Consider the following 24,493-nt stretch of genomic DNA (forward strand, 5'->3'; position numbering starts at 1 on the left):
TCCCATTACAAATCCCTCTGCAAAAACGTTGCTCATAAAAAAAACACATAACTACACCAGCTTTTTTTTTATCCAAACTGACCTTTCTGTAAATGCACAAGTTAAATGCTTCCACATTTCTTTCCTGCAACTGTCAAGTACAGCATGGTGGCCTGTAAGCCTAAATCTATCAAGGGAAAACACTCAAATGGCATCCAAATGCATTAATCACCAATTTTCATACAGATGAGAACTAGTCTGAGTTGAGAAATGCCGTTTAAACTTACACTTATTCTTCACATGGGTCAACTAAGCCACTCAGTAGGGGAAGTACTACAGTTAAATGTGTCAGTTCACCAATGGCTGTTAATAAAGGACATAAATATGAAACAGAAAACTTTATTTCAACATTTGTAGATTTTTTTTTAAGTCTGCACATCGTACTTTGTTTAAACGGTCATAAAATAAAGTATATGCATAAAAAGATAAATGAAGAAAGTTGACATACTTGTACTCATGTAATCTTAGTGACAATGACAAAACACTGTTGTCAACACGCCAACACTTGCATTATGTACAGATATAAACACACATTCGACCCAACATAGTATAATAAGAAAGACAGAAAAAAAAGCTATACAGACATCACATACAAAACTGAAGTCTTGGTAAAGAATATGTTAACAAATATTTACATTTACAGAAACCTTTATATTCTGATTAAATGGAAACATCACTTGTCCAAATCAAATGCAGTGCAAGTAAACTGTGTAGTCCAAGTCCAAGAGATGAAACCAGACAAAAATGTGGCTGTATATAAAACATTTATCTCCGCTTTTTAGGGATAACAACATTTCCACTGGTTGCTATGGGGATCAGGAGCTTGCGCTGGTCCATACGAAGATATTTTTCAATAAGCACTTCCACGGGTACCTTGTCATTCACGTAACCCTGCCTGCAGAGCGCAAAAACACACAAGTTAAATGTAAGAAAACTAATGTAAAGTGTCAGGCAGTTTTTATGTATACTGTTAGTTAGATGTGTGCTCTCATAGATGAATGTTGCATATTAGAGGGATATTTCAAAATTAGAGTTTCCTTCCTTATGCTTACTGCTCATGTCACAGCCACCTGTGCTTTTCTTCAGACTGAACATGGAGCTCAAGCTTGCCATCTAGTGGTCAGTATAATCTTAGTGTGACAGTGTTTGCATGTTCAGAATGAGAATCAGAAATACTTTATTGATCCCCGAGGGGAAACTCTTTTGCTACAGCAGCTCACTATCACGTCAGGGCACACAGGAATGGAAGTACTAAGCAAAAAATTTGCTACAATATTTATTTCTTCATACTATATGTCTGATAGCATTGTAGCTGTCTCTATAATTCTTGCTCTTCTTCATGGCATTCTTCTTGTATGGCATTAACAGCATTTTATTTTGTTTTGTTAAAGCTGCTGTTTTCAGTCAAATAGCTCTAAAAAGTCACTGTACGCGACCTGCCCAGCACCAAGCAGCAGACAGACAACGTTAATGACATAGTGGAGCATTTAACAGCTAAAGAACCAGATATTTTTCTCAGGAGTTGACGGAGACCCAAACAGAGCTAAAAGGAGTGTGAATATTGGACTTACATTTGTCACGTCGCCAGAAACACAACTACAAATGAATGCCAGTATTGCTCTGTCTGTTGGATGTGCACATAAATTATTGTTTGTGTACACGTTTGCCATAACAACTACATAAGGTGATAATATGTCAATGTTTATACTGTAGCTTCTTGAACTGCACCCAAGTGGCCAAAAAATCCCCTAATAGAGGTTTGAGGATTGTGGAGTTAATTAATTTCATCCAATCCTAAATGGCAAGTTGGAACTGAAAGTTGACATGGCAAACAATCAGTGTTTGTCACCATAAAACAAATGTGTCAGGATGACATATTAAACACTTTTGATCACAAAAAGTAATTAATGCTGTCCTAAAGCCACATGCAACACACCTACCTTTTCAACAGAAGTTCAGCATCTTCGACCTCTATGGTTTTTCTCTTTGCATGAACAGCATACGTCTCCAAGTCCTCCGCCAGCCGCTCAAAGAATTTATCCATTCTGTTAAAGACAGTGAATTACGATGAAGCAAGTGTATACAGTACAGGTAGTTAAATCCATGATGTCTTCACCATAATACAATGCAAAGGCAACCCACTTGTTGCTTAAAGGTGGGGTATGCAATTCTAATCCAATACACATTTTTTAATAAAATTCAGCGAATATCTCCTCACAGTCCGCTAGCTGTCCCTTCAGTGTGCGTGCTGAAAAAAATAAAATTCCAGGTGTTTTGACGCAGCGCGGGCTCTGTAAATGGGAAACAAAGTGGCTCGGAGCCACACAACACTATTCCAGCCATGATTTGTGTGTCAGGTAACGTAATATGATTTGCCCACGGACATTCAGCTTACTTTCTAGTTTGCCAAGATATGCTGTTGTTGTGATGTTAGCTATAGTAGCAAGAGAGTTGTGAGTATCGCTGTCTGGAGCTGCTGTGCTGGCTCTTGGAAACGTTTCGTCCTCTCTGGCTGTTAGCTTTGCAGCAGCAACTGTAGGGACAGTTTGCTAACCCACAGCCTAGCTAACGTTAGTTACATTACTTGCTGTGTCGTTGTTCGCTCTATATCATGGTATTGGATTTCTCCAGAATCACATACTCCACCTTTAATTAGTTCCAACAGTCTATAAACTCAAAACCTCTCCAGTCATAGTTACTTACGTTTCTTTTAGGACAGGGTACACATCTGCAGAGACCTTTGTTTTGGCAAAGTGCTTGAACACGGCCATAAGATAGCTCTTAGGAAGGCCTCCTTCCTTTTTAGCTGGCCCGGTCCTCCTCTTTCTCACCTGCTTAGGTTTAGGTGCAGGCAAACCTTCCCTTGTAGTGCTGGTGGCATAACAGATATTAGAAGAACTTGTCAGTAACATAAAAGATGATCAATAAACTAGATTAGACTAGATGTTTCAGTGTAGCAGGAAGTGCAACTTGCCTGGCTTGAGTATTCTTAAGAACAGAAGGTGAGGCCAGAGGATCAGTGTGAAAAATTTTCCTTTTCTCTCTGACGAATGCCGGAGTCTTGCTGGGGACCTCTGAAGATTTTAGAAAACAAATCAAAACGTGTCTTACTCTTATTTCCTTTTTTTTTTTTTAAATAAAAAGCACACAAACAAAAACATAGACTGACCCTCACTATCTTCACTCTCTTCCCACTCTTCCTCCTGTTCAGCAGGGTCCTGAGCAGCAGCTGCTTCAGGTAAATCGTCACTCAGGTGCTCACCGACCTCAATATCATGCGTCACCTCCAGATGATGTAAGGAGTTCTCTTTATCAGCATCAGCCTCTGTACAAGACACATCTGTCTGTCCTCGGGTTGGGGACTCAGCCAAGTCAGGGATCCCAATATGAGGCGGACCGCTCTCATGGCTTCCCATTTCCAGGCTGCTGTGTAAATCAACAGCACTGTGTGCTTTGGACTTGCCATCAGACCGTCCTACATGCAAACAACACTTAGATGTTAAACAAGGACGTTCACTTTAAAATACCTTGACTTGCATTTTGGACAGTTTATTTAAAGCTGGGAAATATAATAATAATAATATAATTACCTTGTAATTATCATTCAGTCCATCATATTTATTATCAACCAGACAACTAAGCATTATATTCTAAACCTCAACAATATTGTGATGAATATCAATATTGATGTAGATTAATCTTTTCCCCCCCATAGCCCAGCTCTTAGTTTATGTCCTTTGTTTCACTTCATCACACTACAAGCACAATATAGTTATCTTCAGTGTCTTTTAATAGTCAGCTGACAAAAACAATATTATCCATACTAGTACTGAAATTATTAGTGAATTAATCGATTAGTTGATTGACAGAAATGTGATTGGCAACAATTTTGATAATCGGTTGTTCATTAAGCCAGAATGACAAACTTTTGCTGGTTCCAGATTTTCAAATATGAGGATATGCTGCTTTTCTTGGTTTCACATCATTGACAATCAAATATCTTTGGGTTTTGGACTGTTGGTTGGACAAAACAAGTGATTTGAAGATATCAGCTCGCGCTCTGAGAACCTGTATTGGGCACTTCTCATCTTTTTTTTTTATATCTTATAGACTAAACAATCAGTTAATCTAAAAAATTGTTGACAGATTCATCAATAATAAAAATAGCTGTTAGTTACAGCCCTTATAGCCACAGTGAGATATACTTTTTGACGTCCTTACCTGTGTCTGTAACAGGCACAATAAGTCCCCCCTCAGAGCGATGAGTCCTACGACTTATGTGTTCAAGCTGTTCTGATTCCTGCTCATCATCTTCCTCCTCCGGCTCCCCATCGTACTCATTTTCAGGTTGAGAATCAGCCAAACCACCGTCTTCCTCAGACTGAGAATTGGCTGCAGGGTCCTCTTGATCACTTTGATATTCTGCCACGCCCTCCTCTTCCTCAGACTGAGAATCAGCAGCATCTTCTCCTTCAGTTTGAGAGTCAACTGCACCCTCTTCTTCTTCCTCGGTTTGAGAGTCTGGTGCAACCTCCTCTTCCTCAGACTGAGACCTGGCTGCAACATCCTTTTCAGGCTGGGAATCAACTCCACCTTCTTCTCCTCCTCCTCCTTCAGTTTGAGAGTCAGCTGGACCTTCTTCTTCGGTTTGAGAATCTGCTGCAACCTCCTCTTCCTCAGACTGAGACCTGGTTGCAGCATCCTCTTCAGTTTGACAATCAGCTGCACCTTCCTCTTCCAGTTGAGCTCCCACCCTGTTCTCATCTTCCTCAGACTCAGCTGTATCATCCCTTACATTAGTCTGAGATTCAGATATACATTCCTCTTCTTCAGATTTCGACATGGCTGCAGCATCTTCAGGTTTACCATCAGCTGTACTCTTCCCATCCGCCGTTTGAGATTCAGCTGCATCCACATCTTCCTCCGACTGAGAAAAACCTTCATTCTGGGATTCTGCCACAGCCCCTTCTTCAGTTGGAAATACATACACTGATTTCTCTTTCCCCAGCTTGCTCTGCTCTGCTTCCATCTGCTCCAGCTCTCTCATCTGTCTCTGTAGCTGAGACGCCATCACCGTGGGTTTGTCTTGAGTTGCAACAATGGAAAAGTTGGACATGGCATCAGGCTGAGCGTAGAGAGCAGTGTTACAGTGGACGACATCAGTCGTGATATCAGGTTCACTGAGTTTGCTTAGGCCCAAAGTGAAGCCCTCAGAGTAGGCGGTCTCACTGAGACCCCGCTCCGCCAGCACAAAGCTGCTCACTCCTGGGTGACAGGAACAGAGAGAGAAAACCAAGAGGGGGCATTAGCAATGAAACTGAGGACGGCAGCTAGAGATAACCCACAATTCTTTTCATACATACTACACTTTACAGTTTAAATGGTTAACAGAAGAAAAGTTAACAAATAAATGAATAATCAGTGATCGCATGGACTTGTTATACATATGATCACACATGGAACAAAAAGGAAAAATGTGATAAGTTAAGAAGAGTATTTTAATCATCATAATCACCTCCCATCTGCCTTTTATTTACAGCAGCTCCAAATTCTTCCTCTGTGATTTTTCGACGGTTAGATACTCTTCTCTGCAGGCCCTTTTTCTCAGTCCGAACATCCACAAAGGGTGTTTTAAGACTCAGAGAAGTGGAACTGCAAAACAGATGGGACATGCCATATAGTCATCTATTCACTCATTTACATTGCAAACAGAAATTTAATTGTTTTAAAATCACAAAAAGAGATTTACTTAATAACATCACTCACTGCAAATCAGACAGTGCCTGATCACATAACCTTTTGCATGTAAAAACATTATTACACAACATTGTAGTTTAACACAATTTACCTTGACAAAGAAAGTGATGAAAGGTCACCTTTTGATTCATTTCCCTCTTCAACATCTGTAAGCACAAGCATCCATCAGCTAGTCAATAAAATATACATGATAACTGTTCACTGATGCAGCTCGCATGTTTCTACACCATCCTCCCATTCTTATAACAGGAGTATATTGAGAACACTCCAACCCTGTTGTAAATGTATGGATTTACATTAACAAACATCCTTAGGATCTTACAAAATCCCATTGAAGCACTGAGGCCTATCAATAGTGGCTTTAACTTACCATCTCCATCTTTAAGACGCTTTTCAAAAGCTGTTACATTAAGGCTCCGACGTGGTCTCTTTCTGCTCAGTCCCTTCGCAGTACTTGCTGCGTTGCCAATAGTTATATCAGGCAAGTCCAACCCTGACAGCTCAATGCTGAAAGTCAAACAAATAATCCTGTTTTACACACACAACATAATGTAGCCAGCTGCATACAAACGGTCAGTATTGCTGGAGAGGCTTAGTTAGTCAGTTATGGCCCAGCAATGATATAAAAAGTCGATTCCTTACAACTAACATTAGTGCAATTATTTAAAATACTGTTGGATGTACATCTCAAATGTCAGCAACATGGAATTCCTGTCACACACACAGCTCACCTAGGACACTTGCTGGTAATGCTGGAGTTGTCTGAAGACAGCTGTGGCTCTTCTGGTGCAACTTTCTCATGAACCACAGGGGACCTCACAGGCTCTGAATCACATGACAAATGACATGGTTAAAAGGACAACCAGCTGCAACATGATATTACATGAATAAGCGCAGGCCCATGCACATACCTGTCCGCAGGATGTTCATGAGTATGTGCCTCGGTGTGTCTCCATCATCAAACAGCACTGAGCCTGTCGCAGGCGTGTTTATCTTTCTGAGCACGACTGATGCAGTCCTTTTAATAGTGGGCAGGGATTTCCTGGTTATACTCTGGAAAGAAGGTACATAGGTCAACTTGTATAGAGACTCAACATGTGCAACATCAAAATTAACTTTGCTCATCTTCCTCACCTCATGTACTTTATGTTTCAGGCTGCGCCTCAGGATGTCCTGTGGGGTTTGGGGTCCAGCATCTTTCTTGCTCAGTCTACTGCTGCGCCTGGTCCCGCTGATACTCGGTGCATTGGAGGCACTTAAAACAAGTCAGCTCATAATTAGTTCAATACTGGTTACAAAGTAATTTTCACTCATTTGTAACGATCTGAAAATCAAGAATTTCTATGGCAATTTGGCATCTCCTGTATCAGGTGTAAAGTTATAGACTTTTTAGAGTGGGAAAGTAGTTTTACTCTGTTGAATTCAAGCTTAGCATTTATACGTTCAGTGCAAGTAACCAACTTCAAGCTTACTGAGCCCAAACGAGGATGGCAATAATTTGACTTAACGTTAGCTAATCTAGTTAGTTTTTTCCCAGAAAAAAACTTAATAAAGTTTATGGGCTGTTGAAGTACCTGCGGGTGATGGGAGTCCTGGGTGTCTCGGTGCTGAGAATATGTTTCAGCAGGACCCGAGCAGACAAATCCTCTGTCGGATCCATTTAGAAACCGAGCTAAGACAGTCAGCTAGTCAGCTGGTTAGCTGATGTTAGCTAACAAACGGTAAACAGTATCGTTAAATGTGATAAGCTGCGGCTTTCTGTAAATCAGGCGATTGTGCCGAGTAACACTGAAAACGGTGTAATCAATTGCACGTTTATCTAGTTAATCGTTATCTACCCTCTGTTGACTCTCTAATGTTGTCTATTTCAACCATGGACGTGGTTTCAACGGATTCATTCCTCACACTGCCCGCGTTATTTTTAAGTGAAACCTCGCGAGAAGACGGTTTTCTTCTTCTTCTATTTTAGTTAAATGGCGGTTTGCCACCAACCAGAGCGATATCGCCACCAACTGAAGAAACTAGGGAGAGCACGGACTATTTAAAATATTATTTGCTGATTTGTATGAGAACGTTGTTTTTAAATCATATATCAACCTCTTTTGTTCGATGTGACCCAGGCATGTGCAGAATACATACATGATTGATTTGATGGTGATTTTTTGATGCTCCAGATGTATTTTGAAATCCACAAGACTTATATTTTCTCTTATCCTTTTGCATGCATGTTTATAAAACCTACCCAACAAAATAAGACTCGTCAAATAATTATGTTTTCCATCCCTTGTCCACTCAAGTAACATAATTCCCCTGCAGCATATTGTTCCATTTGGCCTACCAGCACACTCTGTTGGTCAACAAAGGAATTACAGCTACAGATAGCACTACAACTAGAGGAAATTGTTAAAATTAGACATCAAGAGGTGGAGAATATCATTAAAAGCATCATTGCCATATAAAAAGCAGACTATAGGTGAAAAAGATAAACGCACCCAAAGTAAACAATCAGGAAGACATGGGCAGATACAAACAAATTTTAAATTAGGAAAAAAAGTGGTCTAACTTTCCTCTATGAAAAGGTTATATATTAATCCAAAGTGGTTTTGAAAGGATAGTGTCACCAAGTTTGTTGCAGCATTGTTCTAAAAATCTGTACATATAAGAAAACATTAATGGGGAAAAAATGCTGTGTCATCCTTAAAAGAAAATGTGAAATTTATATTGGACTTGTCAACAATACAACCTTTTTCATAAAGACTAAAGAAGTTTTAAAAGAACCTGGTGAAGGCTTAAACGTGTTTTTTTCATCAGGTTTGTCTAAAATGTCAACTTTTCTCCTTAAAAACACTTTAGATCCTTGTCAGCATATCAAAGGCATCTGGTTAAGTTTTACAATTTGGAAAATAAAAGGACTTGTGGTTAACGAGAGATCTTTCCTAATACAGACAATATTTAATTATATAAAACTGAAAGTTTATCACCTCTCCTGACCTGCTGTGGTGTCACTGACATGGACTACAATAATCTTATGAAATCAAAACAGCTGCAGTTTTAAGGCACTGCTCTCCACCATGGATGGATTCTCCAGACTGCAAAACCTCAACACATGACAGGAAGTGACTAGATTTCCCCCAAGAGTTCAGTAGCTCAAATACTTGCTCAAAAACATGTTTTACACTTTGCTTTATGTTTAATTGTATAGTGTTATTGACTCACTGACAACGCTTTTGTGGAATATGTTGAATGCTTAAATGTAATGTAAATTTTAGTATAAGAGTAGCTGTCCTATATTCAGCAGCCTCCAAACACAATTTTATTACCAGATTTTTCCTTTTGTGTTCAAACCAATTGTCAGGTGTAGCAACCATTTAATTTAGAATTAGGTTAAAGGATTTGGAAGTTCAAGTTGGTTTCTTTCAAGAATTAGTTGACAGTAGTGGACAAGACATCCAACCAGGGTGTGAGTAACCCTTGCTCAGAATAACAGTGGACCATCAAGTGACACATTTCATGCCACTTGATCTTATAATAATGGTCTTAAAATAGCATATCCCCGAAGAGGTACAAATATAAACTTGTTAATGAAACCCTGAAGCTGTAATTTCTGATGTCAAAGCTACTTTGGACTCAAACTGTGCAAAAGAAATACACATGCAAGTGAGAAGTGTGTGATTGAAATGGTTTTAATAATTTACAACAAAGTCAAAAATAAATTCATCAATTAGGAAAACAGGTGGTTGCCTGTTTTATTCATACAGTCATCGATAAGTGAATGATCCCTTTCACACTGGAAATGAACTAACTGAACGAGCGCAGCACGCAGTGAGTGATTCAACCTTCATTCAGCGTCATGGGTTTGTTTTGTTTTTGGCAAAAAGTGCAAAGGCTCCTCACACTGACAACAATATCAGAGGCGGAGGTGCGAAGACACGGTGACTTAGAAATCCGGCCTGTCCTTCTTCAACTTGGAGTAGTCCATGTTAACTGTGAAAAGCTGGAAATGCACACACATACACACACACGAACAAATGTACACAATCAGTATGATGGAGGCAATATGGACTTTGAGGCAAGATAAGAGAAAAGATATGGCTTGTCCTACACGGTTCAAATCTAACCAAGCAGCCATATAAAGGAATATGAAAAATGACAGTAAATAATCAACAAGCATCAGAACTGTAGAAGTTATTTGTGCAAAATGTACATAAAGGGTCATACTTTGTACTGCTGATTGGGCTCCATGTTGTTCCAGGGCTCGGGATTGTTCTTGCGATCCCATCTGAGGACAAAACAATAAGAAACAATACGTTTTTCTCATAAGACTTGATACTTAAACACACACACACTGAGGTTAAATACACATTTACAGTATATACTGATGATAAAAAGCCAACTGAGGGGTTAGATCCACAACAAGAAATCCCTATATGTCTATCAGTTTGTACTTTCTCAGATGTGATGGAGACTTACGAGACATCAGGGTTTTTCAGAGCCAGCCGACCCAAGTACATCATGCTCATGGTTGCCCCGCCACCGATGAAGATGAAGAGGGGGATGAGCTAGTGGGCAAAGTACAAGATGAATCACAATGCAGGTTTCATACCAATTATAAGATAATTTGCAAAACTAGGACACGATTCCCAACATCAAAGATCTGCTGTTCTTCATATTACTTTTCTTTATTCCAGTGGCTCTGAGCCTCTGAACCCCCCCCCCCCCCCCCCCACCCAATGTTTTATTTTTAATCATTTCAGGTAAAAATGATCTAGTAATTCATACGTAAAAAGCAAAGATTATAGGAAAATCTAAAAGAGGATAAGAATAATTTGGTATATCATATTTCTATCCTGTTAATCATGTCCTGACCCCTCAGATTTGTCTTGTGACCCCTTGTTGGGGACCCGACCCCAACCACTGTTTTATTCCAAGTGTGAAGCACCAGTGTGCAGCTTATATACAGTATATATAAAATAATCATATACTTTATCAGAACTTTCCCCCCACTGACAATTATGCATCATTTAAACACAGAAACGTTTCACCTAAAGGCAATCTTACACTGTTTGACAGGGAACAAAAACACTTCTAGTGGTCTATTAATATGGACGCTGCCGTAAAGCAAAGCGTGTCACGCCGTCGCCCTTGGATGATAGACTCTCTCCATACATTGCTCTGGCGTTGAGTCATGCCATGGAGCGCATACAGTTGTGTACGTGCTGCAGCGACCTACACACATGGCTGTGGACATAAAGAGTAGGCTACACCTCTTACAGGCAAACGCCATTTCACCCTTTAAACAATTAATTAATTGCATTAATTAATAATTTAATGTATTAATTTAATGTCCTGCCTCATCGGAGCAGGTGCCAAAGAAAAGAGAGAAAAAAAATGAATCCTGTCATGATGAGAAGGTGACAGAGCAAAAAATATAAGCCTCAACAGGAGGAAAGGATAGTAACAGGAATATAGTGATGAGAAGGAGAGGACTATGGGGATAAAAGTGGACTATAATGTGGGTTTATTGGTGTAAAACTGTCTTTATCGTCCATTTCAATCGAAAGCTGTGTCGAGGTATTACACATTCCTGCAGTCATAGACCTATGCTAAATCAATCTGCCGTATAAAATATCCTAAATGTTGCATTAATTGAGCAAAGCTGCATAAATAAATAATAATAATAGGTGATAACACATTAGATAGGCATAATTAAGGTGAGATATTGGGGGACGGGCGCGCGCTTAAGAACGCGTCCTCCCCAGCGCTTTCAATGTCACCGGGTCGTTCACATGTTATACAAATACAGTGTTCAGGACTTACAGCAGGGTGGCTCTTGAGCTGTTTGGCGACGACCCCCAGCATGGACGGCATGGCGGACAATCTTCCCGCTGACGGAATCCAGCGAATATGTGCGAGCAAAATAAAATATGGGCGCTTCACTGCGGAGGATCTCGTGCTGTTTCCTTCAGGCCTGGATGTACAGTGAAGTGTACACCACCTCCTCTACCGGCAGCCAATCCCACAATGCAACGACAACAGCTGTAGCTATATATCTGCACCCTGCTGAACTGTGTGTCCTGTGTGAGAGCGCACTCCTCACTGAGCCCTTTCCTGTGCTCATAACATCTTCACGAACAAGAAAAAAACAAAAAAAATTAATAATAAATAAATAAAACAACAACCCTGAAATCCCATTTTCTATATTTTTAATATGTAGTAAGGAACCATTTAGCTCGTTTAAATCCTCAACAAACAAAAGCGTAAACCCACATTGTGCTCACGTACTCTACTACGCTACGACCTAAAAGTTTAGAAAACAGCATCGTCACAAAGACCGTTAAGTAGCTGTTCTGGAGCTTTCGATCATAGCACATGGTCTTCATCGACAGACAGAGTTTGCCCAGTTGTCATGGAGCTATAGATGTTCAAGTTTCCGTTTTTTTCTGAGCACTTTGAGAGACTTCTTTTGGTCCATGTTAAAAGCTTTCCTTAAATTGCTCTGAAAAAAAAAAATGTAAATTTCAACACATAGCCTACTAAATGGGTAATTCCACTTGCTGATGAAGAGCATGTTATATGATTGAAAGCTACTAAATGCACCTTGGTGTGAGACTGTTCTGCCAGCTACTGTTTTCAAGGTCAAGAATGAACTTTGAACCTCAACCTAAAATGCCCTTTAGATCTCCTGGAAACTGACTTCACTTTTCTAGCAGCAACTTTAAAAACAAATGGTTCTCAAGGAAACTGTTAAAAAGGACTAAATGCAACCTGATCTATGACGGAAAGATAAGAACTGCTTCAGCTCCATCAGGGCAAACCTGATTCATTTGAACTGTTGACTCACTTGATGGTTTTCATTTCTTCTTTATTAACTAACTGAAGAGCAGTGTAAAATGTGCTAAAGATGTATAAATTGTTGCAGTGGCACAATTCAAAATGCTAAAAACAGATAAGCAGTCTTAAATTGCAAACTCCGTTAATGTAACAATGCTGGAAGGGAACACAGTTCACTAGGGCTGCAACTCATTAGTCTGCTGATTATTTTCTTAATCATTTTATCTATAAAATCCCAGAAAATGGTGAAAAGTGCCCATCACAAGTATCCAGAGCTCAAGGTGGCACACTGAAATAGTTTGTTTTGCCCAACCAACAGTCCCATTTCTAATAGATATTCATCTTCCTAACATATAACACAAAAAAGCAGCAAATCATCCCATTTGAGAAGCTGCAGACCACAGTCATTTTTGCCAAACAATCAATCACAATAGTTTCAGCGCTAATTGCTGACATTTTTGATCCAACAAGGTAAATGATTGATTTGATATAACTGTTGAATTCCACTTCAAGTTTGCACTTTTTCACACTTTAAAAAAGACAATTTAGAAATAACTGAACAGTACTGCAATGGGTATAATAGACAGATCTAAATCTGATCCAGGACAAGGGAAAAAGAAAAATCAAAAATGCCACATATTGTCCTAATGGCACAAGGAAGCATGATAAACTATTGTTTTTTGGCAGTATGAATCTAAAATTAAAACAGTAGGTTCATTCTTACATTTCAGGGTTTAACAAAGCAAACATGCACACCTGCTCTGTTGATGTAACAACGTTGGGGTTACTACACCTCTCTGCAGACATTGGAAGACCAGAGCATTAAGAGTTATGACTTAAGAGTAGTTCAATAAATCACAAAGACAACAGGTTATCAATCATATATTTATGTGGACAGAACACAGAACCTGAGATAACTGCACGTCCCCAGCATCCACAACGAGTCATAAAACATTGAAATTGAGGCTTATTTGGGAAAAGACAGTGTTTCAATGCATCAGTATTTCACCAGAACACAAAAACTAGGAGAAGTAAGTCAAATGATCAGACTAGTTAACTTTCCACCCACGTGCACACACACAAACAAAACTCCTGTCAGAGACAATAAACCCAGGACTAACATATGGAAGAAACATCTCATCCTCCACATAAAACCCTCTCCTGGAAGTGCATAAAAGATCCACCCGATACAGTATCTCATGTAACACCTGCCTCAGTTATACTGACAGAACAAAACTGAAAGTAAGAGGGTTTTTTTTTAGCTTATGTTGCAGGTAATTGAAAAAAAAAAAAAAGATGTAGAAAATACACATTACTACTCTTAAAGTACAAAAAGTGAATATAAAAATAAGAATTGCGACTCAAAAGTAGCAGTTCAGTTTGTGCAAACATGTCTACCAGAAATAAAACTATTTGAACATCAACTTGTCAGCTTGGCAGAAGAAAAAGAACATCTTCAGAGAAACATTAAAGATGACAAATCTACACCACTAAAACTGGTTAGGTAGTCAACTAGGCTGTGAAACCTCAAAAACTATAAACATACCATCAAGCACACATCGAGAACATCAAGGAATAACAGGTTTGTATCCATTAACACGTGCACAAGTTACTTTTTTTGCAAGTAAACAAGATGACAACAAAAATAACATCTGTACAACTTTTAAAGCAGGAATGCGTGAGCTGAAGCCTTTAGGTATTGATGCTACCCAAGTCCAACAAATGGAAAGTTCCCTTCAATAATCAAAATGTGATTTCATTGTGTCATGTTTTTTTCCTCTCCTTTTTTTAATTTATTTTTTTTAAATCAGGTAAATAAAAAAGTACCCAACTGATTTGTCGTGCTTTGTACACCAGCGACAGGTGCAAGGTCAAGTTAGGCAAAACATTCAAGGTGAATTTCAGATAAATATTTTTGAATACTTAAAAACAACCAAACTTATCCAAGAAGGGGCTTTTTCTTACTTGACCCAGACTCCTAACATTTTGGACAGAGATGACACACTGCAGCCAGAGGTTAAAAACCAGTATCAGCAAATAAGTGTATGTCATGGCTTCTTTGGGGAAACAAAAAATGTGCAGCAAGTGAGGGGGTCCGTCAGTCAACAAATCACATTTCAGATAGAGTTAAGGGTAGAGTAAGTGAGAAGTCCTGCCATAAGACTGACCCGTCTCTCACACTCGTGTTTGGCCAAAAATATATCTTTGGATTATGAAATGACAAAAAGGCCTTAATTTAGAAATGTCACAATGCCCGGAAACCCAAAACAAGTAGCTCATAAAGCTTATCCATTGGATTGCGTACAATATTAATTCTTTTTTTCAATATTATTATTTTTCAACATAAAAGATTATTTTAAACCTGTATAGAAAAGGAATGGCCCTTTTCTAAAATACAGCCATCAACAAATCTGTCCCAGACCACTGAAATATTTGCATTCTGCGTAATCATTTTCCACAGAAAAAAAGGTGCAGCTGTGATCAGAAAGCGAGGCCCTCCCCTGAGTTTTCTCCCATGACAGTGGTGGTGGCAGGAGGATCTGGAGGAGCGGCTCGGTTACCAGAGGACGTTGCCTGGCAGGAGCTCGTTCCCTGGATCGAGCAACTGCCCGCTGGAGAGACGGCAAGGCTGCGGAACAGCAGGTCCATGGAGGGGAGCAGGGGCTTGAGGAGGCTGACGGGGCAGAAGGCTGAGCCCCCATGGGGGGTGAAGTTTACCTTGTTGGGGTCTGGGCAGGAGGAGATGAGGGCTGGCTTGAGTTGGTGTGGAGTGCTACATAAATGAGAGGAGAGGGGCTGTAAGAAACGAATGACAAAACTAACAGTCAAAGTGTGAGTAATACCACCCTCACCCGATCAGTGTCACGACAAGTATACTCATCCCTTACAAGTAAACTAAAAAGTAGCCATTCCTCATGACAGACAAGGCTTTATTCTACCCAAGACATTACAAGTTACAGACTCACAAGGGAAAAAGTGAAGTAAAAAAGTAAAATCATGATAACGAGTAATTAACTGCAACCTTACGCAGAAATATTGCGCCCTAAACGATACGGAATTACTTAAAACAGGCAGTAGTGTTGTGACAGTAAGGGTGGGGGCAAGAATTTACGGAGGTTACATATAGACTACACCCTACTAAGTTCCTCCAGTTGTGTTAGTAATTACAGTAGTAACATTGACCAAAACCCTTCTGTAACTTTAGGAAAATTGTTTTAGATGTGTAACTTTGTTGACTAAACTTAAAAAGGGGATGTTTTAAATACCTAACTTTAACCAAAGTTTTTCTAGCACGTTGAATCAATGTCTAGATATAGTATAAGTCAAGGGTAAATACTTATTGTAAATAGTGTCATTGTATGAGGAGACAGTGAAGTCACCACCAGAGGGCATCCACACACCGACTCTCTTTGAACTGAACTGACACTACATTTGTCCAATTAAACTGCCTTAGAACAGTCACTTCACTCCAATGAGCCCTTTAGATATTTCTCAGTGTAGAGGTAAGAAAAACATCTGAATAATAATAGACTAGGTAACTCGTTTAGTTAAAATGGAGTTTCGCACATCAAAGTCTGTTTACAGGCTGTTGGAGGTGCTGCTGCATGTGTGAAAAACAGTTGTATAAAGGCTTTTGTGGCTCCAGAGGAAGCTGGTCAAGGTCTGACAAATTGCCTCAAGTGACGGTTGAGTCTGAAGACTACAAGTTTGAATAAAAAAAAAAAGAAATAAAAAAAAAAAGAAAGAAGAAAACTGTTGGTGTGGCGTTAGAAAGAAGTGAGTTTACCAGATCTTTGCAGCCAGCTCCTCATCTCTGCTTGAGGCTAGCGGCTTAAGGCTACATTCTAGCATAACACACCCGAATCTCCGACTGAACTGTGAGCAGTCAAGTTGCATTTTGGGTAATGTAGGCACCAGGTTTAGATAAAGAAGTAGAAAAATAAATGGAATAAAAAAAGATGATCTCTGGTTCTGCTGCATCGCTTTTGATCCTTTAATTATTATTTTTTTAATAACCATCCACCGTGAGTCTGACAATATTATAGCAATGCTACATCGGTGGAGTTCTCTTAATAGCTCCTTCGAGCTTGTGACTACTGTTGGTGTGGCTCACAGAGTAAACAAGTGAGAGAAGTCTGTCAATTCTGTTCAGATGCAGAACAAACTTACCTGGTTTCCTCCCAGACTCGGACCTTTTCGCAGCCCTCTGGAGGCTCCCTCTGGAAGCAGCAACTTTTGTTGGGCCCTGGGGAGGACGACATCAGCAGAGGCAGGGAGAGGTCAGCCTCATTCTGGGAGGAGAACGGAGACAGGAGGCACATCTCTGCATTGTCTATCAAACCTGAAAACAGGAGGGGGGAAAAAACAAGTCAATATAATAGATCAAATATGAGCAAGTCTATAAGTAAAACTGTTTCAATCTCAGTTGTTCTCAATGTATGAAATAAATTAGCTATGGTCATCTCAACTCCTGTGGAAACAAAATCAAGTTTAGTATTATTGGTAAACTGGAGTTTCTGAGCATTGAAATCATGGGATCAAGGTTAATTTCAGTTTTGTTTTGGATTAGACATGACTCCATCAAAATCATAATAAACCATTTTACAAGTTTAGCCATGTACTACAGTCAACATTTAAATGCTGAAAGTGTTAGTACACACAATTAGTATGTATGGATTTCAGATTTTTTTTTTTTTTTTTTTTACACTTACTAAGCAACAAAAGTGCTCCTCTTGGTTGTTAAGCGAGTGTGACTGCAGTCAGTGTATCACAAGACAATGAAAATGTAATCCTTGGAAATTTAGCAGTCTTTCCAGTTAGACTACCATCAACATGAATTATATTGTATGTGGATAAATTAATAACTTCTCAATCAAAAATTAGCACATAAAAGCACAATTAAAGTTAATTAAACTATAATTTTGATTTATTCCTTTTTGTCAACTTTTGAAAAAAAAGGGAGAGTGCACTGGAAGAGACTTTACTATTTAAGTACTGGTCTCGATGGGGGGGAAAAAAGTCACCTTTGTTTTGCCGACGGTGACCTTTGCTTAATTAATGCAAAATAAAATTAACAAAACAAAGCTTGTTGGTAAATGTCTGGAAGATGATAATAACACATCTGCTATTATTGCATCAATAAGATGGGGAAACGGATATTCTAACTCTGGCATGTGAGGTCTCTTTGTAGAAAATGTACCTCAGAAAATGTGGAATTCCTATTGACTATGTGTTTAAACACGTTTAAACATGGACAAGACATCATAGACCTCAAGACAAATAGGCTTGACAGAGTTATCCAGTCTGGAACTCCTACCATCTTTTGGACTATTACTGCAAATGAGCTTAAATAGGAATGACATTATCTCCTGTTTGGTTGTGATAGTATCATGATGTTGATCATATCCCCGAACCCCTGTGTGAAATGTTAGTATGTATACTTTCAAAGTTGCGTGTGTGACTGTGCATGTGGATGCAGCAAGTGGTTTTCTGATTTTAGGTCACGTCTTTCTGCAACAGGTGTGAATGTCACAGCAGTTCACTTTCCGTTTTGTTTTCTGGTAATATTCTGTCTTAATACTAATTAACTATTTAAAGCTATGCATTGACATTCGGCTTAAAATAGGAACTTCTAGGTACGCGATTGAAGGCACGTAACTCAACCACAACGCAACTTCCCAAACAGCGGACAGTACAAATAAACTGTAAAAGGACACTGTGGCCAAAGCTCTAAGCTCATTTGGCATATGTAACACTTCTTGACTCAGTGACACGATTACATTTATGCATTACTTAACTCAGCATGAAATTTGGAACCAGTAAACTGACACTTTATACTTAGAAACTAACCTTGGTGCAGATCCAGAGGTGCATCTTCAGAGTTGGGTGGGGAGGTGGAGATGTAGGTGGGAGGGGAGCTGGGTGAGGAGGAAGGTGAGGACAGGGGTGTGGTGGCGGCGTCACTCTGAGATCCACTGCTGCAGCTCTGCGGAGGGACTGGAGCCCGGTGACCGTCTGGAACCTCAAGGAGCTGACAAGGCAAGAAACAACCGTGTAATTTAATGTCAGCCACCATCATATTAAGCGCTCCTTTTCAGGAACCGTCCTTTTATAAGTAAAACAACTCCTAAAACTTTTCACATGTGTACGCTGTGTGGAGGAGTAGGTGACAGTTACCCTGTGCTGAGGATGCGGTGGCTGGCAGATGAACATGCCTTCCAGCTCCTGGTTGAGGCCCTCCACACTGCAGCGCAGTCGAGGGACCAGTGTAGACAGGGGAGCAAGTGGGATGGGAATTGGCTGAGTCTGAGAACATGAAAACAAGTTAAATGGAATTTAGGCTGCATTACTCTTGAGAAGCAACTTAAAGCAGATCAGACACTTGTTTTTTTTTTTGTTTTTTTACAGTTCTCTTGTTTCCTCTCATTGTGAAGCACTTAAAATTCTAGCTAAATTCTTTGTATGAGGAGTGCTATATAAATAATTATTATTGTCAGTAAAGCACATTCTTCATGAGTTAAATATTAAAGCAACATGTGCTGGAGATATCACTGAAATTCACCAGGTTCCACAATGATTATCAAAATTGGTAAGTGTGCAGGTCCTTTCATTCCATTAAAAGCTTCCTTGTTCGACAAGGAATATTTTTTCCTTATTAAAAATCAGATATTATTGGTTGGTCATGTCAATACACTTTGCTCGGCCCAGTGTGTGGTACCATGCAACAAGACAGCACAGGCCAGCTGTGCTGAAAAGCAGAACTACGTATTTCGTTCTGAAAAGCAGAAGCAACGTGATGTAGTGGTCTTCCTGTTGCTTCAGTGTTTGAGTTCATTCACTTCCTGTGATGAGCTGCACTGTTTAGTTCACTGCAATGAATGTATAACCAGTGATTCTTGTCTGTTGTCAACTTTGCCTGTAGAAAGTGTACACACACACACACACACACGCATGCATGTATGTAGTAAGTACAGCAGTGTGTTTATGTGTGGTGATGCTAAGGTACCTGAGTAGTTCCTAAGCTACAGCTCCCCAGAGGATAGCCATGCTGGCGGTCTTTGTCATGCCCCCCTGAGACTACAGGTTTGCTGCGCTGCTGCAGCTGTTGTTTTAGTTTAGCAATCTGCAATGAACAGAGGTTACTGTCAGTCAATCAGCTCGCACACACAAACACACAGAGGAAGTCCTTTAATATTATATGGCACACACTTTACAACTAGGTCCCTTCAGAGGCGTGTTGTAAGCATTTTTTAGAAGCGTAATCTGATTATGTGATGATTCAGATAACAGAATGTGATGAGGAGTGGTGAAAACTGTCAAAAAGGGAAGTTTCTTTGCAAATGAGATCATTTGGTCTCCTGTTGCTCAATGCTGTCAAAATAATTGTGTTGGTTGTTTTCAAGAGCTTTCCCTCTAACACAAAAATACAAAAATGTCCAGTTTAGCAACCCTGGTTGTTCAGACACACATGTTGAGCAATACAGGCAGAGATTCACCTCTCGCAGATGCTCAGCACTGCCCCATGATGCTGATCGTTTGTGGCTGCTGCTACCTCTCTTGCTCTGGGATTTATCTGACCATGAGTCTGGAGTCTGGGGAGGAAGAAAGAAAGAAAGACAGCAACCATGAGAACTAATACCTTGTGGCTGCCTTGTGATCGTGTTCAAATCTAAGACTGGAAACTGTTACGTTTAAGTCACACATTACATCAGGACTTCACACATATTTTACCAAAAGCTGCACACTTAGCACAGCTTTTCGTGCTCAAAGGCTGATCTGCAGCCACATCACACCATCCACACCCACAGACTCTTTCTTTGCACTTGTAGAAGAGCGAAGGAGCAGGAGAAACTGAAAAACAAAGGGGGGGGGGTGGAGGATGTGGGCAACCAAAGAGCAGTGGCGAGTGCCTGCACACAGAGCACAGAGGATGGGTGCAGCCAAAACGGCCTCATCAGCTGACTTCAGGGACTGTTCTCATGGCTGTGGTTCTCACTCTGTAATAGCTATGCAAGCACCGGACACTCCCTCCCTCTCCTAGCAACTTCCCTCTCTGTAAAAACTGCAAGCTAATCTTCTAACATGACCCGACTCTATCTGCCCCACAAAAACACCACTGCATAGACACATTAATGATTTAAAAACTCTAACTATGGAAACATCTGCGGTACAGTACTGCATTCCATTCATTTCTTTCTGACTAAAACGGCTCTGATTCAAATTCGCCAGCATTATCATGTTCACACTTAGGAACATTCTTCATCCGGAGCTGACCTGGGTGGATTTGTCCTTGCGAGAAAGGCTGCTCTGGCCCTCTGGTTCTTTCGGCCAGTGTCCCTGCAGGTACGGCCCGATGATGGCGTCAAGAGACATTGTCCGCCTCATGCCAGAGCTCAGCTGGTGCGGTTTGGCCATTCCAGCTGTCAGACGCAGACAACTTTTTATTTGACATGCAGCAACAGATTCAATTATCCTGTCATTTATTAAATTTGCATCAGTTGATGGCAGAATTGTTGAATTTTGAGTATGTTATAGCTTTGTGCTATCATATTACTTAATCAACTATTATTTTCATCTACATATCAGAAATAATTATTATATTGCTGTTATGAGTGCTCAAGTAAACAACTCACATCAATATGTTCAATTAGTCTACAAAAGTGTAGTCAATTAAAAGACAGAATTCACGGCAACAATTCTATAACAATATCTTATTAATTGTTTACTTAATTTCTTTAAGGAAAAATGCCAAGAATTTGCTATTTCCAGCCTCTTAAATATTTCCTGCTTTATTTGTCTGATATGATTGCAAAGTGAATATCTTTGGGCTTAGAGCTACAATTTGAAGAAATCACCTTGAACTTTATAAAACAAAACACCACCCCCAACACGTTATTTGCCAGATTAAAATAGATATTAAAAACATTTGTGGCTGCTATAAACATATCTATATAGTATCAACTGCTAGGTTGCATTATCCATATTACTACATTTCGGCCAGAGCTACATTTACAGAGAAAACAATACAATTAACCTCTTTACCAGTGAATGAATAGTTGATTAGTGATTGTCAGTTGAAAACCTTACTGTGTTAAGTTGTGTTACACAGAGTTGCTGCAGTGACTTGACATTATTGATTGATTGAATGCTGCTACAGACATAATGACTGGGGCTTTACTAGGTCACCTATCTCGAGTTTGAAACTAATAAGATGTTAATAACTTGGCAAGTACTTTACTAGCAAACTTAGTGATGGATATAGCTTTCTATCATGGCATCACATTTAAGCCTATACACATTTATCCAGGGACATAACCACAGGACCCATACAGTCTGACAGGTGTTGAGGTCATACCTGACTTTCCATCCCTCCGGTTTGCGCGAGGCTTGCTGGCCAGCTGATAGGGGATAGTAGCCTTGAGGGGCTGTGGACCCACAGTAGCTCCCCGGATCTGTCCAACTCCACTTCGGCCAGACATTTTTTCCAGTAACAAATCTGGGATTACTGAAAATAGCAATGGATGTCCTGCCTGGTGGAGATCTGGGGGCGCTGTGTGTGAAAACACTGGTGGTGGCTGGCTAAGTTACCAGCTGCAACCCTTCCTCCACTGGTGATGATGACTACTCAAAACCGTTACAAAATTAAGTCTTGAGTCATTCAGATACAATTTCCCAGTAAATACAAACTACCAGCGACACTTAGCTCGACAGATGAGACGTTACTGACAGCTTGAGATCAAGTCTTCGGCGGTGATCATACTTTTTTTTCTGGCTGGTGTGCGAGTTAGCAGCCTAGCAAGCAAAGTTTCTTTGTGAGGATGTTGAGATATTTCACCCTGTTGTCGAACAAGGAAGCAGCTCCAGTTTCAAAAAGTCACTTTAACGTCAACTTCTACGTCTTCTGAGAAAACCTTGAGGTGTATTTCATTTTTTTTTTTTTTCGGATTGGAGCGTGTTTTGGTAGCCCCAGAAAGCTGCGAGGTGGTCACAGTTACTTTCCCCCTCCGCGTTCTTGTTTTAACTCCAAACACATCAACCACCACGCTCGTGTGGATTTAATTATGTGGGGGCGGGCCCGGCTCTGGATTTCACTTTTGATTGGTTGGCGGAGCCTTTGACTTCAATCCTATTGGACAATCCGCCATCAATCCGTCAAACTTCGGACAATGAGATTTGCTGTCACCGCCCCATTTCATATCTCATATTAACTGATTTTCGCCATTAAATTTGTGTTGAAATACCACATTTACGCTTTTTAAGTCTGAAAATTTACAGTTATTTACCTTGACATTGAAAATAAATGGAGTACTTTTTAAAACTTCGTTAATGGTTGAAGCTACTGTAGTTTACCATTTTAAGTGTACCCCATGTATTTAAAGGGCCATACCAGTGTGTTTTAGCTTTTTAAACTACAAATCAAGACAATTTTGAAATGTATGCTTTACAATTTTAGATTTTTTTGAATGCATTTTTCTTACCTTTTTTAGTACAGCATGAAAAATAACTATGAAGCTTGATTGATTTGTGTAATCCATCCCAGTGAGCATCAAGTCCACATTAATTTTTGTTAGTTTGGTGATGCAATATAAGAGCAGATTGATTTTAAAAGTCTGCACTGCATTACCTCATACCAATAATGTGATTTGCCAAAAATGAATGCAGACTTGATGTGCACTGCGATGGATCACACAACAAAAGCAAGTCTCAAAGAGTCAGCTAAATATTAGATTTTCATACCATATGAAATGAATAGAAACCATTGGATATCTGACAGCAGGAAAAACACGATAACATTTCTAAAACACTGTAGTAGTACTAAATGGGCTACAATATACAAAACCTCTGGTAATTGTTTCATCATCACCTTCATTCATTCAGGGTAGGGTAATTATTTTATCATACTATCCTGAGGCCTATCACATCACTCCAGCTGGGTGTGTGCGCACCATCTGGGTGGACTGTGAAGTGGTTTTGGGTGGTGTGTGTGCATGTGCGAGCTGAGACAGTGTGCATTGTGGGAGATAAATGCCCTGACTCTGTGTAAAAGGGAGTGCCAATGGTGGGACAAGAGACAGAGGTAGAGATAACATGGCATGCACTTTTAGGGGCAGATCCTAGACCAGTGCTAAGGCAGTGTCCCCTCATCCAAACCAAACTGGCCCTAAATGTGCACTTACATACACAAGACCTCGGCCCATGCTTAGATAACGCGCTCGTGTGTCTGGCACACCACAAGGGGAGTGAATGTGCTTTATCACAGAAGAGTGAAGTGTTGAACCATGTGTCCAGCAGCCTGCTCATCTATCTAGTGCAACTACACCCAACAATTGATGTCACTTTAACAAAACTGCCAAAGACAAAGCCAGAAAACTAAACCCAACTTTTCACAACTCTCTGGTATCCATTCATTTTACAACCGAGCAGATAATTGGACAGTATGTCGATCTGGAATGTGTCTCCTACATAATGCATTTCCAACGTTTACCAAAGGACCTTCAGCTGCTGTTTGTTTAGCTCTGTGTATTTGCCTGTGTTAATGAATGAATGATCCTAACCTATGACCTCACGTGAGCTATTTCAAACCCATTTGAAGAGAGACGATGTCATGCTGTCAAGTTAAGCTACAAAGGAGAGACATGAAAACAAAAGGTGACCTATAGGCACAGGGGGAAAGCGTGTGTGTTGGGTTTCTTGGACCTACAGTAAATCAAATCACTGTGATGTCAGCTATTTATTTAGCGCTATTATTTTGCTCCCCTGTCAGTAATTGTTGTGTCAGATTTTTTAAATCAGGTTAGTAATAAACTGACACAGTTAGCAGTTTCTGCGTGGATACTGTTGAATGTAAATGCGGAGGCAATAAACA

General features: G+C 40.0%; 3 protein-coding genes across 4 annotated transcripts; all 3 read right to left on the bottom strand.

The window, feature by feature from the left end:
• Positions 1-362: 362 nt before the first annotated feature.
• cenpt (centromere protein T) lies at positions 363-7,736 on the bottom strand. Its single transcript, XM_044179288.1, has 13 exons — positions 7,371-7,736; positions 6,931-7,051; positions 6,708-6,849; positions 6,528-6,621; positions 6,167-6,303; positions 5,888-5,942; positions 5,555-5,691; positions 4,261-5,304; positions 3,209-3,514; positions 3,014-3,113; positions 2,743-2,910; positions 1,980-2,084; positions 363-934 (listed from the first exon to the last, which is right to left on the bottom strand). The coding sequence occupies exons 1-13, from the start codon at positions 7,454-7,456 to the stop codon at positions 805-807; spliced, it is 2,625 nt and encodes an 874-aa protein (XP_044035223.1). The 5' UTR covers positions 7,457-7,736; the 3' UTR covers positions 363-804.
• Positions 7,737-9,463: 1,727 nt separating this feature from the next.
• Positions 9,464-11,862, bottom strand: ndufa4b (NDUFA4 mitochondrial complex associated b). The gene is made up of 4 exons (XM_044178510.1): positions 11,614-11,862; positions 10,267-10,355; positions 10,015-10,075; positions 9,464-9,790 (listed from the first exon to the last, which is right to left on the bottom strand). Exons 1-4 carry the CDS (start codon positions 11,662-11,664, stop codon positions 9,734-9,736), a joined length of 258 nt encoding a protein of 85 aa, XP_044034445.1. The 5' UTR covers positions 11,665-11,862; the 3' UTR covers positions 9,464-9,733.
• Positions 11,863-13,493: 1,631 nt separating this feature from the next.
• Positions 13,494-22,682, bottom strand: LOC122867560 (protein FAM117A-like). 2 transcript variants are annotated; one of them, XM_044178508.1, is made up of 8 exons: positions 21,983-22,681; positions 20,902-21,047; positions 20,124-20,219; positions 19,634-19,750; positions 18,805-18,933; positions 18,478-18,658; positions 16,798-16,969; positions 13,494-15,400 (listed from the first exon to the last, which is right to left on the bottom strand). In XM_044178508.1, exons 1-8 carry the CDS (start codon positions 22,104-22,106, stop codon positions 15,109-15,111), a joined length of 1,257 nt encoding a protein of 418 aa, XP_044034443.1. In that variant the 5' UTR covers positions 22,107-22,681; the 3' UTR covers positions 13,494-15,108. The 2 variants fall into 2 exon arrangements, with proteins under 2 accessions (XP_044034443.1, XP_044034444.1); XM_044178509.1 differs by lacking the exon at positions 19,634-19,750 and having other exon boundaries at positions 21,983-22,682.
• Positions 22,683-24,493: the final 1,811 nt, after the last annotated feature.

Source organism: Siniperca chuatsi, linkage group LG20 (genome assembly GCF_020085105.1).
Source record: "Siniperca chuatsi isolate FFG_IHB_CAS linkage group LG20, ASM2008510v1, whole genome shotgun sequence".
NCBI classification, from domain to species: domain Eukaryota; kingdom Metazoa; phylum Chordata; class Actinopteri; order Centrarchiformes; family Sinipercidae; genus Siniperca; species Siniperca chuatsi.